The sequence below is a fragment of the Myotis brandtii genome, unplaced genomic scaffold, assembly GCF_000412655.1.
Source record: "Myotis brandtii unplaced genomic scaffold, ASM41265v1 scaffold441, whole genome shotgun sequence".
NCBI classification, from domain to species: Eukaryota; Metazoa; Chordata; class Mammalia; order Chiroptera; family Vespertilionidae; genus Myotis; species Myotis brandtii.
In genome coordinates, this window is record NW_005366873.1 from 1,038,122 (window position 1) to 1,055,197 (window position 17,076).

At 38.5% G+C, this 17,076-nt stretch overlaps 1 protein-coding gene and 1 long non-coding RNA gene across 2 annotated transcripts in view; both read right to left on the reverse strand.

Annotated features, from left to right (window-relative positions):
- LOC106727535 overlaps positions 1 to 8,963 on the reverse strand; it is a 13,207-nt gene extending 4,244 nt beyond the window's left edge. The window contains exons 1-3 of the long non-coding RNA XR_001363769.1: positions 8,877 to 8,963; positions 7,237 to 7,470; positions 4,016 to 4,128 (exon numbers count right to left, since the gene is read on the reverse strand). This is a non-coding gene — a long non-coding RNA (uncharacterized LOC106727535). The remainder of the gene's footprint in view (positions 1 to 4,015; positions 4,129 to 7,236; positions 7,471 to 8,876) is intronic.
- Positions 8,964 to 13,382: 4,419 nt separating this feature from the next.
- The window catches only part of TRUB1 (TruB pseudouridine (psi) synthase family member 1), a 22,875-nt gene continuing 19,181 nt past the window's right edge, over positions 13,383 to 17,076 (reverse strand). Inside the window, exons 7-8 of the mRNA XM_005874500.2 lie at positions 15,212 to 15,268; positions 13,383 to 14,462 (exon numbers count right to left, since the gene is read on the reverse strand). Of these exons, the coding sequence (XP_005874562.1) occupies positions 14,203 to 14,462; positions 15,212 to 15,268 (317 nt within the window). The 3' untranslated portion in view covers positions 13,383 to 14,202. The remainder of the gene's footprint in view (positions 14,463 to 15,211; positions 15,269 to 17,076) is intronic.

Genomic DNA, 17,076 nt, shown 5'->3' on the forward strand with positions numbered 1-17,076 from the left:
GAAGACTAAAGACATAACATGAAAATGTGCCATTAATTGAGGAATATAATTTATTCAACTCTCTGCATCTGAGGTTAAAAATAAAAAGATAATAATAGTCATTATTAATACTCCTGGACCTTCGACATCCTTCCCACTGTAACCACACTGGAATATTCTTCAGATGGCTCCCTCTTGCACTGGCCCAGGCAGGGAGCATTTCCCCCCAGCTTTCTGGGTGATTTAACACATCAGGGAACGAGTCTATAAAAAGGCACAGTGCTTTCCTGTGCAGCCATTCCGAGCTTCAGAGCTAAATTGCTGTCGGTTCTACACATGTGATTTCATCTATGAAATTAGGGCAAGGTTGGAAACTGACAGAGGAAAAAAGTGATTTATTATATTGTTACTATCCCTTACAAGCGTAGGGCCAGCTGCCTCCTTTTGTCTATTTGTTTAAGGCAAGATCAAGTTTAACGTGACCATTATCACATCCCTTCAAAGGCACACTCTGGTTCAAGGCTGCAGTTGCTAAGCACATTCCTGGGTAATTGTGGTGTCTTGATGGTGCCAACTCTTGCCCTTAGCGCGATCAGTGCTGGTACAGCAGAAAAGAATGGATGGAAAAATGTTTGGATTTCAAAGGTAACAGGAAGAAATTGGAAGACAACTACTAGCTAAGCCGGTGAGGTTTGGTGGAGACTGGTACGGAACTGTATTTTTCCACTGACTGCTGAAAATGAGCCCGGCTCCAATGGAGCTTTCTTCCTTCCTTCCTTTTTCGAGGTTACCACCATGCTAATGACCAGTTCTCTCGGGAAAGCAAGAAAAATGGATCTTGGGTTTAGGCTTGTTGTTCTCCTATCCATTACAGGACTGAAAATGTGTTCTCCCACCGAGTTTTCTGCTTGTAACGACAACACTCACTTCTAGAAACTACTGTGCAGACACTAGTTTTATCACTAAGGCAAACGCGGTCTTAGCAGCCCCTGGGACGAACCCTGTCCTGCCATGTCCAACAGGCCCAGCCACTGTCTTCTTGGACGAGACGTCTCACCTCCTGGGCTTTATGACAAAGACCTGACTCCATTCCTCTCGCTCGGTGTCCGGCTGACCCTCTCCTTGCTGGCTTGTTCTGTTCAACATTCTCCTCCCACCTGGCAAATCAGGAGGGGTGTGTGTGTGTGTGTGTGTGTGTGTGTGTGTGTGTGCGTGTCTCTCGTTAGTCTGTGTACAGGCACAGATCAGACTCTGGGAGTGAGCACAGAGTTGGGAAACAAAGCAGAACCTGTCCCATGGCTTTGGGCTCGGTCACAGTACTTGCTACCATTTGGGTAGCAACATCCGGGGAGGAGATGAACTCCCTGTGCTCTTCAAAGGCTGTGTGAGTTTTTCAGGACGTCTAAGGAGCTTAGCTCTATCAGTGGGTATTCTTAAGGGTTTAGTTCCCAGTCAGGGATCAGCTCACCATCTCTGCTATTGGTAGGTCTCTCTTTTCCTTACTCTCTCCTTACGGAACTCACCCCCTATGACAGCTTTTAACTTTTGCTTCTGGGTAAACGCTCCTAATTCTCTCCTCCACAGACTTTTGTTGGGTCACAATCGTCTATGACAGTGATGGTGAACCTATGACACGCGTGTCAGAGGTGACACACGAACTCATTTTTTTGGTTGATTTTTCTTTGTTAAATGGCATTTAAATATATAAAATAAATATCAAAAATATAAGTCTTTGTTTTACTATGGTTGCAAATATCAAAAAATTTCTATATGTGACACGGCACCAGAGTTAAGTTAGGGTTTTTCAAAATGCTGACACGCCGAGCTCAAAAGGTTCGCCATCACTGGTCTATGAGCATCAGTCTAGAAATTAAAAGCGTAGGCTCTGGGGCCCAACTGCCTGGGTTCAAGTCCTAGCTCTGCACCAATCATGTGGTGTAACCTTAGGCAAACTACTTACTTCATCTGTGCATCCATGTCATCATCTGTAAGATGGGGATATAGTGCTTACCTTAGAGGGCTGCTGTGAGATTAAATGGGGGTAATATAGCACCAGGCATGCAGTAATTGCTCAATAAGTATTTTTAATATATATTTTATTGATTTCAGGGAAGAAGGAAGAGGGAGAGAGAAAAACATCAATAATAAGAGAGAAACATTGATAGGCTGCCTCCTGCATGCTCCACACTGGGGATCGAGCCCACAACCCAGACTTGTGCCCTGACCAGGAATTGAACTGTGACCTCCTGGTTCATAGGTCGACGCTCAACCACTGAGCCACGCTGGCTGGGCTGCTCAATAAGTATTTATTGCTGTTCTGCTCTTTAGCCTAGAGTAATGCACATACCCAACAAACCTTGCAAATAATTCCAAGTGGTTTTTGAACCCACTCTTTTTGAGATTTCCAACAAACTCAAGTTCTCCAGGTTCAATGATCACTTCTGTTTCTATCAGACTAGTTCCCTATCAGCACTGACCAGTCTTTCCTGGAAATACTTTATCCTTGGATTCCCAAGATTCCACTCTCCAGGGCTTTCCTCCTACCACATCAGCCCACCAGTTATGCAGAGGACAGACTCGTGCAGAGAGAGAAGGGAACCCAAGTGGTGACATTTTACATAAGCAAAACTAAACTAGGAGATGGACATTGATATGACTGTTTGGATTTCATAGGGAAACTTTTTGCAGAAACAATCTGCTCTTACCGAGTGTGTATTGATGGTGATATTAAAGTGACTTGGGAGCAGGGGAGTGGATAAAGCATTTTCTGATCTGGAAAGTTCTATGGAATGAATCATAGATTCTGGTTATGCTGTATTTCAGGAACCCAAAAAACACAGACTCTGGTGAAAAGGAATATGTAGATTCCACTTCCAGGGCTTTCCTCCTACCACGTCGGTTTACCAGTTATGCAGAGGACACTCATGCAGAGAGAGAAGGGAACCCAAGTGGTGACATTTTACATAAGCAAAACTAAACGAGGAGACAGACGTTGATATGACTGTTTGGATTTCATAGGGAAACTTCTTGCCGAAACAATCTGCTCTTACGGCGTGTGTATTGATGGTGATATTAAAGTGACTTGGGAGCAGGGGAGTGGATAAAGCATTTTCTGATCTGGAAAGTTCTATGGAATGAATCATAGATTCTGGTTATGCTGTATTTCAGGAACCCAAAAAACACAGACTCTGGTGAAAAGGAATATGTTCCTGTACACAGCTGGTACTTAGCCAGGTTATAGTCACCAAGCTTCGAAAACTGAAATATTAGAGGAATAAGATGACCTCTGTCACCTCACCAAGGTGGCCTGTGGCAGATGAATAAAGCAAGCAGATGAAACAGACACCACCACGATCACAACAAAGATGGTAGGGGCAACCTTCCTAATTAGGGCAACAGTGGCAATCTGGCTTGTCCTGGGTGGTCCTAGTGTATACCTGTTGTAGATCAATTAATGTCTCTTCATTATTTTAGCATTTCCCTTTTATTCTCAAAAGCATCTGGATCCAGATGCTAAATTACATAGTCATCCTATTAATCCTCCCCCCTTAAACTTTTTTTAAACATCAATGATGAGAGATAATCATTGATCGCCTGCCTCCTGCCCCACACTGGGGATTGAGCCCACAACCTGGCATGTGCCCTGACCGAGAATCAAACCATGATCTCCTGGTTCATAGGTCGACGCTCAACCACTGAGTCACGCTGGCTGGGCCCTAAACTGTTTTACATCATATGACTGCCTTATGCTGATGAGACTTCATTTTTTCACTTGAGCATTGTCCTGACAAATGCATTACATTAGACTCCTTGCTTTGCTATAGGAAGCCACACTAGACATCACAAACAAGTCTCCATTTTTGGCAAGCTTTCTGAGCATAACACAAACTAAACTAAGTTCATTCACCCAGACGTTGCCATCACAAACTGTGGCGACAGGACCCAACTGCCTTTCATGGGGAAAGAGTAGGTCGTCAAAAAACAAAAAATTTCACAGTAAAAATGTTCAACATGTAAAGTCTGGGACTGCACTTACTGAATGTAAGTCAAAAGCAGCCAACGAAATTTCAAAAACGCCAACGAAAATCCAGGATGGCTTTGCATTGTAGACGGGATCTCTCCCTCTGTCTTTTATTTCATCTGCATCAGCTCCCAAAAAGGAAAAGAAAATACATTAGAATAATAAGCAGTTATAACTATATTTTCAGCCTAGCAATTTCAGCCCAATTTTCAGCAGTAATGTTGCATTAGACTCAAATATTTCCTAGATGGTTTAAAAACAATGAAAATCTGGGACTTTGGGAGCTTATGTGAATACAGTTTTAACTTCTTACTTTTCAAAGAAAAATGAGATTTAACATAAAAAAATTAAAGCAATGTCCCCAAAGGTTCTTTAAGGAAAAAAAAAAAGGAAACTCAACTTGCTGTACACATTAAATAATTCAAATCAATGATCCTTTTAAGCCCTTAGCAATGCATGAACCAATTGGGGAAAAGCAATCTAATACTTTATGCATTTAGGGGGTTGCATTAGAAAGACTTTTAGTCTGCTTCTGCTTTTATAAATGCAAATGTATGCAGAGCAGACAGACTGGGATCTGTACAATTTAACAGTGATCAAAACTTGTAATTTTTAAAAATGGGACAGATGTCCAGACCAGTTATATTAAGATGCTTCTTACTGAAGAAGAAACCAAACAAACAATCCAATTCCACCTCCTCCTTAAAGAGGAAACAAATAAACAATGCAACCACAAATTAGAATAAGTTGTATATCATCTTGTTTCTTTCATAGATTAGTAACGCTGAGAGGCAGCTCGGGATAGTGGAATAAATAGTTCTAGCATGTATCACCGCTACAAACCCAAAACACAGACATGAGGGGAAGTGTTTCCCCATCAAGGACCAGCTGCAAGTTAAAGGTTAACTTGGAGAGGAGCTAAATCTCTGGTTCTGTGTACTATGCTCTCCCTGAGCTACAGACAGGAGAGCAGCTGGACATCTGCTTTACGCGGCCAATAAATATGCGGAATGAATGGCATCTTTATTCACTCAAACTTGAGTGCCCACTTCCTTCCCATACTTGGCACCTCATAGCTCCCAAGGTTTATCTGATGACATGGAGTGCCCAGAGTGGGCAAGGCACTGAGGAACTAAAGATGAAAACACAGAATTTGCTCTCAAAGAGCCCACTGTCTTGTGGGGAAGACACATAAATAGATGATTAAGATGGGGTGCTAAGTATGGCCATGAACGTACGGAGGAGGTGCATGGCAACTGAGAGGAGGATGGATTAATTGTGACCAGGCCAGCAACAAAGACTTCATTGCTATAAACCTCAAGACTTGAAAAACTGCTGGGTGGACAAGGGAGAAAAGGCACCTTCTGAGCAAAGGTTAAGCAGGTACGAAGGCACAGACAGGGCAACGGGGAGAGAGGGAGCACTGAGGTTGCAGGCATTCAATCAAGTCTTCGTTGGAGAATGCCTATATGCCAAGCAAGTCCCCGGCACACTTTATCTAGATCAGCGGTTCTCAACCTGTGGGTCGCGACCCCTTTGGGGGTCCAACAACCTTTCCCAGGGGTCGCCTAAGACCATTGGAAAACACATATATAATTACATATTGTTTTTGTGATTAATCACTATGCTTTAATTATGTTCAATTTGTAACAATGAAAATACATCCTGCATATCAGATATTTACATGACGATTCATAACAGTAGCAAAATGACAGTTATGAAGTAGCAACGAAAATAATTTTATGGTTGGGGGTCACCACAACATGAGGAACTGTAAAAAAGGGTCGTGGCATTCGGAAGGTTGAGAATCACTGCTCTAGATGCTAAGAATTTAAACAGAGGAATGTCGCCATCGGCTGTGTTTCAGAAGAGCCACTCTGGGGTCAAGGTGGAGGATGATGCCACTGGGAAGAGACTGGAGGTACGGAAGCCTAGTTATGGCTACTGCAGTAACCCAGGTGAGAGATGACAAGGGCCTGCGCTAAGACAGAGTCCCTGGGCTGGAGAAAGGATGTCTGGTCATGAGATAGACTCAACCAAGCTTATCCACCATTCAGCCTCTGCTTCATTTTCAGACAGCGCCATCCTTATACTGAGCTATTTTGTAGCCTAGCTGTATACTCTGGAGAAATTCAGATGTGATAGGTCTGAGATACTGGGTCTGTATTCTTGCTTGATTGCCAACAGTGAAATTCAGAGAAAATATTTATATGCCTCAAACAAGCAAGCAGACAAACAAAAAAGCAGGTAGAACATACATTCCAAATGCTCCCTAAATCTCCTGCCCTAAACATTCACCTGCAAGAAGAGAAGGTAATGGAGAGAAGGTGGTTTTTTTTTTTTTTTTTAAAAAATCTTATCTTTTTTAAACTTGAGCTTCATAGATGTTTGCTAGGTTTTGAAATCTTTCACTTTCCTTTATAAATTAATCCCTCTTCTAGTGGCCTATGGGTCTAAGGATTTTGTTAGAGTCTTACCTACAGTTTTAGAAAAGAGTCCTTTAGCCCAGTCCAATCGACATCGCCAGAGCGAGATGGTGAACAGAGGCAACGTATCCCTACTATCATGGGCCCTGGTCTGGTGTGGGGCAGTAATCAGGGAAGCCAGGATTAATACACTAGTGAGCTTTGCTCAGGAAAATGAAATTTACATTCTTTATGATAAACGCTTCCAAACATACATAAAAGGAAAAAGGAAAACGAGCTCACATAGGATCTCTTTTCAGATTCGACATGATCAACCTTTTGCCACACTTGCTTCATCTCTTTTTTTTTTTTCATTCTCTCTCCCTCCCTTTCTTTTTTCCCTATTCTTCCCTCCCTCCCTTTGTTTTTCTCCCTTCCTCTCCTTTCCTTGCTGTAGTACTGTTAAGCAGATCTCTTACATCATGTTGTTCTGTCCCTACATTTCACAGTATCTCTAAAAAAATATGTTCTTTTATAAGCATAATACCATGATCACACCTGACCAAATTAATAATAATTCTCTAACATCATCTAATACCGAGTTCCCAGGGAGGTTTTAGAAATTCTAAGGCTTGATACTTCTATGGTTTCTCTAGGAAAAGGCTATGCCACAGAAAACCTTAATAAACTATCGGGGAAATTTTCTTTATACTCAGCTTAAATTTTTATCCAATTATTACTTAGTATACCCCCATGCATTATGCTAATTAATTAATCTCCTTTTTTAATAGTTACACATTGCATATATTTATGAAAAAGGTATACATTTACCTTGTTTTTCCTCAGTCTTTGCTTGGCTGAGCTGTGCGCATTTAATTCTTTCAAGCTTTCCTTATTAATCAATGCCATCAGCCCCTTAATCATTCTGGAGCTTTTCTTTGAACATCATCCAGCTGGTTTCCATAAACCCAGTCATGAGCAGCCAGAAGCAGATGCCGTATTCCAAGAGTGGTCGCCCCATTTCTTCTCTGAATGCTCAATCCCAAACCGCAAGAGCCTTCTTTTCTGTCATATTATAACAGAAACAAATGTCTTGTTTTCTGCTTTTATTTCCAGTTATTTTTTGGCATTACAGTAAGTGTTTCATTCCTCCCACTAAACATCTGTGCTTCCGATCACTTTTCTCCAGATGTCATACACATAGCCTTTTGGAGTCAGAGACCCAGCTCTGCCACTCTGGCTATGTGACTCATGGCAAGTTACCTAGTACTCAAGGCCACTTCAAGCTCTTCACCAAAATAAGACGCAGACCCATCCTTCCTACTTCACAGGATTGTTGGCTGGTCAAGTGAGATGATGGAAGTGAAAGGGGTTTACTAACTTTAATGGTATGTATGTCTGTGTCTACTAAATATACTTTAGTACTCAATATACAAAAGGTGAGCATCTACATTCCCTAAAGATTTTTTTTTATTGGCATCAAAAGCCTGTTGCACCACTTAATTATTTTTGCTGCCAGGTTACTCTTTGTCTACCAAAATAATGTCTTACAAAGCATTTTTTTAAACATATACTTTGAGTCCATAAACCATGAGAATTTTGTGTTTTTAAAAAATGTTTCAGTATCCTGTTATTTCAAAATATTTTTTTACATGCAATAAACATTATCTCAAGAAAACGATTTTAAATATGATGTTGCATGCAATGAACACCAATTCAAGAAAAATGATCTTACATATAATATTATATGAAATAAACATTAATATTTCAAGAATAAAAGGATTTTAAGTATATTATCAAAACTGTACTAACATAGTATGATATCACAAAAGTTGTAGGAAATATTAAAAATCTACAAATAACAGGATTACTTCTATTATATTCTAGTATATTTTCCCCCCTCTGGCTCTATTTTTGTTCATCAGTTTATGTTGTTCATTATATTCCATAAATCAGTGAGATCATATGATATTTATCTCCACCTTCAGTCCTTCGGTATCAGGGTTCTCTCCTGTGAGTTTTCCATTGATTATTCAGGAAGCCTTTCCGTATTTCAGTTGTAATTCCAGCTTGTTCCTGGGAGCATGTCCGTGCGCATCCTCCTACTCTGCCGCCATTTTTAATCTCCCCAACCATGAGAATTTTGGATTCATTCTTCTCTTACATATAGATCAGCTATGTGGCATTTGCTTCTGTTCACTATTTGCTCAGTTCTAAGAATCATGCTCAACACTTTACCTGAATGACCTAATTTAGACTTTATAATTTTATAAAGTAGACACTATTAATACCCCCACTTTACAAATGAGGAACTGGGGGTTCGGGGAGTTAATTAACTGACGTAATGTTAACAGCTGATGATTGGAACTTGGAAAATCTACAACTCCAGAGCCCATGCTTTCAACCACTGGCATAATTTAACATTTCAATAATAGTTGGGAACCCGTAACTATCGATTAAATTCAACAAACCTACTATATCCCAGACTCTTTGGAGAGATGTGAAAAAGCACAATCCTTTCTTGGAGGCTCACGGTCTGGTCATGGAGGAACTCAAGGCTGTAAAAAACACATTAGAATACTCATCAAGGTTGTCATTATCATAGGCAACTACACCAACTACCCAATGCTCAAGAAAATACTACTCATACCAAAATTCAAATTTACTGAGTACCATCAATTTTCGTTTAAATAGTCCATTCAAATGTCCAGTATGTAGTAATATTCTAGTTTTGAGTTTTTTATTACCTTAATCTGGTTACTGCCCCAGACTCAGTTCTAAATGGGCTCCCTGTCCTGTATTTCTGCCTCTTCAGTTCTTGCCACATGACTGCCAAATTAATCTCCTAAAAGTAGAGCTTCCATGTGAAGCGTTACTTAATTCTGGCTTTCAAGGTTCCAAACGATGGAACGCCAATCTGCCTTTGTAACCACATACTGACATGAATGTTCCTCTCCATCCTAACCATTCTCCTCTTTCCTGAATGTGCCTGGTACACTGCCATCTTTGCCATCTCTCCTCCTGAACTTCTTTCTTCTCTTAAGTCTTTGAATAGTATCTACTATTCAAGGCGCTCCTCCTCAATGCAGCCATCCTGATCACTGTGTTCTCCCTCCTCTGTTCTCAGGGGCTCAACAGAAGTTTGCAGAGATTAATTACTGCTCCATTAAATAGCACTAGCATTTGGGGCAATACCACTCACTGACACTTAGGGAGTCTCTTGCACCACTCCTTAACTTCTTTATATTTAGGTACATTTCTTGAGTTCCCATCTGAAGTATGTGAAAGCTTCTTAAAGGCTGGACTACATCTTCAAGACTTTTGTCTTCTCTACATTCTCACCCAAAGGCAGGTAGGGATCTTTGACAACTGACACATTTAAATGATATGGAATAAAATCACCTAATCATCACCTTTAGATCATATAGCCAATTGTGTGAGCCAAAAGATTATTAATAACATAAGATATCTAGCCTCTAAGTTACTCATGCATTAACTTGGAGTTGGGAAAAGTTACTTTTCTATGCCCTAATTTTCTCACTTTAGTTGACATATTTTAAAAGAATTACGTCAACTAATGTCAAAGTACCTTGACTATAGGATTGCTAGTTCATTAAATGTTACTTAATGGATCAACAGATTATTTTCTAAGGATATAAAATTAGCTGTAATATTATGGTGTCTCTTTGTATATAGAGCTCCATTTCTAGCAAAATCAGTGGACAAAATAACCCCAACGTCCTGGCAACTATAAATGCTGGGGAAAGTGTTAAAGCATTGAGTTTATGCTTGCACTTCAGATGGAAGCTTCAAGACAATGTCACTATCACCCTAAGAGCGAGAAAAAAATGGAAAACTTCTTGAGCCCATGAGACAGCTGAGGTTGCAAGGAAAAATAAACTCAGAGGAAATATGAATTGTTTCAGTTCTAAATAGCATGGAAGGAAGAGGCAGGCATCCTAAAAGCAGGTAAGATGAAAACAACTAAGATTGTAATTAATTCGTAAAGGCCCCGAATGACAGCTTAGAAATTCTGGGAGTCTCAGACACAAAGGAAGTCACTTCCTAGTTTCTAGGCCTAGAAATATGTAAGAAACACGTATTTAACAATTTGACTAAAATGAAAAATAAAGTTGGTACTTAAATAGTAGACTCTTGGGAGAAAACTAATTTGTTTTTGGATGAGCCTTAAAATGTTAAGATCTAGTTCATTAAATGTTACTTAATGGATCAACAGATTATTTTCTAAGGATATAAAATTAGCTGTAATATTATGGTGTCTCTTTGTATATAGAGTTCCATTTCTAGCAAAATCAGTGGACAAAATAACCCCAGCGGCCTGGCAACTATAAATGCTGGGGAAAATGTTAAAGCATTGAGTTTATGCTTGCACTTCGAATGGAAGCTTCAAGACAATGTCACTATCACCCTAAGAGCGAGAAAAAAATGGAAAACTTCTTGAGCCCATGAGACAGCTGAGGTTGCAAGGAAAAATAAACTCAGAGGAAATATGAATTGTTTCAGTTCTAAATAGCATGGAAGGAAGAGGCAGGCATCCTAAAAGCAGGTAAGATGAAAACAACTAAGATTGTAATTAATTCGTAAAGGCCCCGAATGACAGCTTAGAAATTCTGGGAGTCTCAGACACAAAGGAAGTCACTTCCTAGTTTCTAGGCCTAGAAATATGTAAGAAACACGTATTTAACAATTTGACTAAAATGAAAAATAAAGTTGGTACTTAAATAGTAGACTCTTGGGAGAAAACTAATTTGTTTTTGGATGAGCCTTAAAATGTTAAGATCATCTTGATCAGTTTCAGCTGCTTATAAGAGCTATGAATACTATTTTAAAGTTTAAATAAATTTTAGCTATTCATACTCATAAATATGACAACTATAAAATCTGAAGAATTATTTAAATTATTTAGGAAAAATTAAAACATGAAAATAAAATTAAAAAACAACACAAAGGCCATGAAAATACTTCTACCAAGTATTATCTGCATAAATAACTCATACAAATGTATAAAGATACCATAAGACATTTATTTATAAAAATGAACAAGGTTCACGGAAAGTCACATAAAAGTAAATTAGAGCAATTTTAAACTCTCTCTTATACTTACTAAATTAGCAGCAACATATCAAACCCCCACCTAAAAAGCTGTAAACTTTTAGTGAACTGATAATATTGAAATGGCGACACTAAAATGTTACATCTCTTTGGGAAAGCAATAAGGCAAACATATTAAGAATGGTAAAATTGTTCATATTATCCCACTTAATAATCCCACTCCCAGGAATTTATCCTAATAAAATAAAAAATAACAAGTGTTCAGTAATAGAAAATAGTTTAAATAAACTGAATATGAAGCCGTATGATTAAAATAATAATGATCAAAACTAATTACATATCCAATAAAATGAAGTAAAAAAACCCCAGCCAATTAAAAAGGGATAGGTATTTTAAGATTGTAATTATGCAAACAAAAGGGAAAATATTAATACAAAATTAAAGTTCTGAAGTCATTGCACAGGGATGGTGAGGATTATGGGGAATTTTCCCATTTGGCACAATTTTTTTCAATGTTTTTAATATAAAAGAAAAAGATCATTACTATTTTAAAGTCACTTGCCTATTCAAATAATCTCTACTCTTCTCCATTAGTAAATCATACATGTCAATTTTTGAGATGTAGAACAGAAATGCCCCTGTAAATGTTCCTCTATAGGGACCTTATTCCTCAATCGGGACCTTCACTGCAGTGCGTGAACACATTCCAACAGACGAGCAGCCATTGCCACTTTTGGTTGACAATCTGCAGGGCACTAGATAGGAATAAATAAAACTGTAAACTTTGAATTTACAACTATGTGTGTTTGGCATTTTAGGTTAATACCTTGAGATATCAAACTCTTTTCCTTATAATGTTCTGTGTCATACTAAGAATTACTTTTAATATTTTCATTTAAAATATGTGGCTAATGTGATGAAAATATTCTCCTGAAGCATATACATTTTTATATTCCGTTTCTAATAGATTTGCCATAAGAAAATCATGTTAGTTTTCATATTGAAAATTTTCAAGTTAGAGGTTGCAAGTAGGCAGCTACCTTAAAAGAAATGCAATCCATAAAAATCAAGACACTCTTATGTTATGAAAATTTTTAATGATTCCTCCTTTTGAAACTATACTTATTGAATAAACGAAGCAGGACTTAAACATTTCTAATTTCTACAGACTGGCTGCATAATATATTGTTCTTCCATAACAAAAATATGAAACTCTCATTACATAGAAAATATGCTATTTTGTAATGTGACTTCGCTTTCAAAATTATGTTAACAAGGGAGAGAAAATTTTCAGTAGGCTACTTGTCTTTTTTAAAAAATATTTTTTTATTGATTTCAGAGAGGAAGGGAGAGAGAGATAGAAACATCAATGATGACAGAGAATCATTGATTGGCTGCCTCCTGCATGCCCCACACCGGGGGTTGAGCCTGCAACCTGGGCTATTTTCCTGGGGGGGAATTGAACCATGTCCTTCTGGTTCATAGATTGATGCTCAACCACTGAGAAACACTGGCCAGACATCAATAAGCTATTAGAATGAAAATGTTTGAGAATAACTTTTTAAATATTTAGAGCAAAAGAGATAGCTGGAAATGCACGGTGACTATCTCTAAGGCTATAAATATCATTTGAAAGCAAATTAAAAAACAATGCCCTTCAAAAGGTGTGAATAAATACTAAAGAATAAAAACATTTTTAGTTTAAGATACATTCTTTAGTTTACTTTTGTTTTTAATATTTTTATTGATTTCTTACAGAGAGGAAGGGTAGGGGATAGAGAGTGAGAAACATCGATGAGAGAGAAACATCGATCAGCTGCCTCCTGCACACTCCCCACTGGGGATGTGCCTGCAACCAAGGTACATGCCCTTGACCGGAATCGAACCTGAGACCCTTGAGTCCGCAGGCCGACGCTTTATCCACTGAGCCAAACCGGTCAGGGCTAGCTTACTTTTTAAAAACTGTTATTTACTAACATAGTACAGGGTGGTCAACTGTTAAAAATATCAGAAAAAGATCTCATAGTTCCCAAAATATAAGCCACTGGGCTATCCTGTGTACTAACGGTAGAGGCCAATTTAAACATTTAGTCCTACATTGACATCCCTTAAGTGGTAGCAGCAATAATTTGGTATAATTATAAACATTTATTTTAAAAGTTTATTAATGTCCAAGACCTAAACAAACATGGCTATTACCAAATAAATGCATCCTTATCAAAGAAATGTTCTTAATAATGGCAAACTCTCCAAAACATAAAAATAGTTCAATAACAGCCTTTTCTAACATTGTGTAAGAATTTCAATACAACAGTCACCAGAGAGCCAAAATAAAGTCAAAGTGACATTAATTTACATTAACTTTTGTGATGACAAAGAAACATGTAGCTCTTATGTCATTTTTCTTTGATTAGAAAATGTGTTCAGCTTTTTCACAGGAAAAGACTTTGAAGCAAGATCAAAATCAGAAAGCTGATTTCCCTGAATCCAATCTAACCACATAATAATATTCCAGAACATTCCATGGTACGGCAAAGAGCTGAACAACTGCAAGGCTCCTTATCCTGGATAGCAGATAACACTGTACCCTCTCGAAACTGTAAATGATGGACATTTTTCTTTCGTGCCAAAAAAAAAAAAGGGAAAAACTGTCCTTTGCCCATAGCTCGTCATTGTGTACACGGGATTCAAATGCCAACCAAGAAATGACGACCCACGCCAATCTTAACATGTCTTAATTTCACCGTCTTCTCCCTTCGTCTCATTCAGAGTTATATATTCACAGCTCAAACCGTGCTCCTGAGAGTCCTCGGGCTTTGGTTTTTTAAGTGCCAGCTCTGCTGGGAGGAGAGATGAGCAATGCTCCAGAGACTGCGCAATGTCATCAATGGTCCATTTGTCTTCGGGAAGGGCGTGCTCGTCCAGCGTGAAAGGCCCCTGCTTGGTCCGGGTCAGTTCCAGCACGTTGGCACAGGAAGAGAGCTCTGCAGCAACAGAAGGTGGAAGGAAACCCACAGGACAAGTCATTCGCCTATCGCAGGCTCTACTTTCAAATGAGAGGAGACCTTGCCGCAAACCTCTCAAAACCACTCCAAAGGTAAAGTTGCATCAACACAAGAACCAAGAACCCTGGGATTAAGAAACGATTAAATAGCAAAATAGTATTTAATAACTCACCTTATAAACGGCTTTAAAGTCCGCAAGGAACTTACACACACTTTTCTCATCTGACCCACGAGGCAACCCCATGAGGTAACCATTACTCTCACTTGGCAGATGAAGTAATATGACCTGTCCAGTGTCACAACTGCCAGCAAACACTGGAGCCAGAACTGCCACTTCCTGGCTCTTTGTAAGACTGTGGCTTCCAGTTTTTACAACACTTGACTTGTACCAATGAAAATAACTTGTGGAAGGATACGTCTTTTTTTCCCTCCTCCCTGCTTTGGGTTCAAATATTTTGTGCTTGAAAAAAATGTTGGTCCTTCCATTCATTATTCCCATCATCATTTTCTGTCCCCCCGCACCCTTTCTCTCATTACAAATGTTTTGCTGCAGCTGCCGATGCTGATAATTGTGTGCCATAAACCTCGAATGCTTCCGAAGCTGGAGGCAGCGAGAGCACAGATCATAAGGCCAGTACTCAAAGATATGACAAACAGGAAATTCCCTCTGCTCATCAAAACAGGGATATTACTCTCTAGACGATAATTCATAATACATTTATGCTTACCTTTGCCAATGTCACTGACCAAGCTTCTGATATAAAAACCTCCTCCACACTCAACATCTGGAATGTTAACAATGACATGGTAAATTGCTAACCTCCTATGAAATCCACTTTACACAGAAAAGATGCCTCTAAACAAATGTAAAAATGCACTATGCAAACAATCGGGTGATAAAATATTTATGTGCTAAAACATAAATTATTCATCCAGCAGCGTATGTGTTTGTGAGATTGAAAAGTCAGAGCGTGGAGAAAGCAAACAGCAGAAACTCATGAACACATTTTAAATTAACTGGCAAGTCATACCACCTTAATGCTTCAGCCTTGTTCATTTAATAGGTTTTAAGTAGAAATCTCATCTTTGCGATCATGAGCTGAAGATTTAAAAAAATATTTTCAGATTTCTACGCCTTGTTCATTTAATAGGTTTGAAATGGTTAGACATCTCAGCTTTGCTATCATCAGCTGTAGATTTTTAAAATAGTTTCAGATTTGTACTCTCAACAATTACAACAAATAAACAAAAATCCTTTTTTGGGATTACGTTTGGGGTAATATACTACACGGAGAGCTCAGCATTCTTAAGTGTTTTCTTGGAAATATTCCTAAAGAAATCATAAAATAACTAAAATTACACAATGTTCTAAAACTAAATGCATATTTAAACATCTTCTTAACACAGCATAACACAAGTTTATTGGTTAAGAGTAGGGCTCTGGATTATCTTTATTTACCCACAAGTCATGCTGTATTCCAGCTGCTTCTAGTCATATCACACAAATAAAGCCATTTAAGGGAATTAATCAGCACTTACTACCTGGGGAGTTTAATTCTTTATTTTTTCCCATTAGCTCAAGGGTGGGGGCCAGAGCTGAGATAAAAAATGAGCACTAGATCAAATGTAAGTGGGTCAACATTCATGCACTATTTTTGGCTTTGGTGCAAAGACATCGCTTTTGGCCTATCACAACCTCCAGTGGACAAACTGAAGCATTTACAGCTTCAATGCCATCGGAAAAATTTGAGTTTTTCTTACTTTCATAGATAATATCTCCTGTGCCAACCCAGCTGCTGCGTTTTCATGGAATGGAACAAAATATCTATGACTGTGTTTTTCTCATTATTTGTCAAACATTTTAAAATCAGGAAACTAAAGAAAAGGAGTGACTTCTTTTTTACAATTGTACAAAAACCATACTCTGACGGATAACACGTTAAAGCAACAAAGTTCAGGAAAAAAAGTTTTGGGAAATTAAAGGAATCCTATTTGATATGTACCATGAAATTATAAGTAGGCTCACTATAGCTATTGTATGTTCAGGGTTTTAGCGACTACTTTCTGCAACTAGGAGATCATAAAATTTCCAAACAAGCAAAATAAACTTTTTGGTTTTTAAATTTATTAGATAAATTCAAATTGATATCCTGAATTAAAATGTGCCCTGTATCCAATAATGCATTTCTGCCTCATGCATTATTTCCATTATCTTTAACAGTTACTTGTAGGTAACAAAGAAGGTGAAAAAAATACACCATTCCTAGATGTCTTGTTCTAAAACTCAAAATGCTTTGTTTTAAGAGGACAAATTAGTATGGATTTTATACTGAAGGTAAACTATCAGATACTAGCCAAAATGGGGGAAGAAGTAGCCATAAGATAAATTTTAAAACATTACATTTTGAAAATATATATTCACCTACTCTTCTCCATAGAGATCTCAGGTATGTTACTTACAACTTTATAGAAAGACTAGAGGCCTGGTGCACGAAATTCATGCACTTGGGGGGGGGGTGTTCCTCAGCCCAGCCTGCACCCTCTCCAATCTGGGACCCCTCAGGGGATGTCCGACTGCCAGACACTGGCAGTC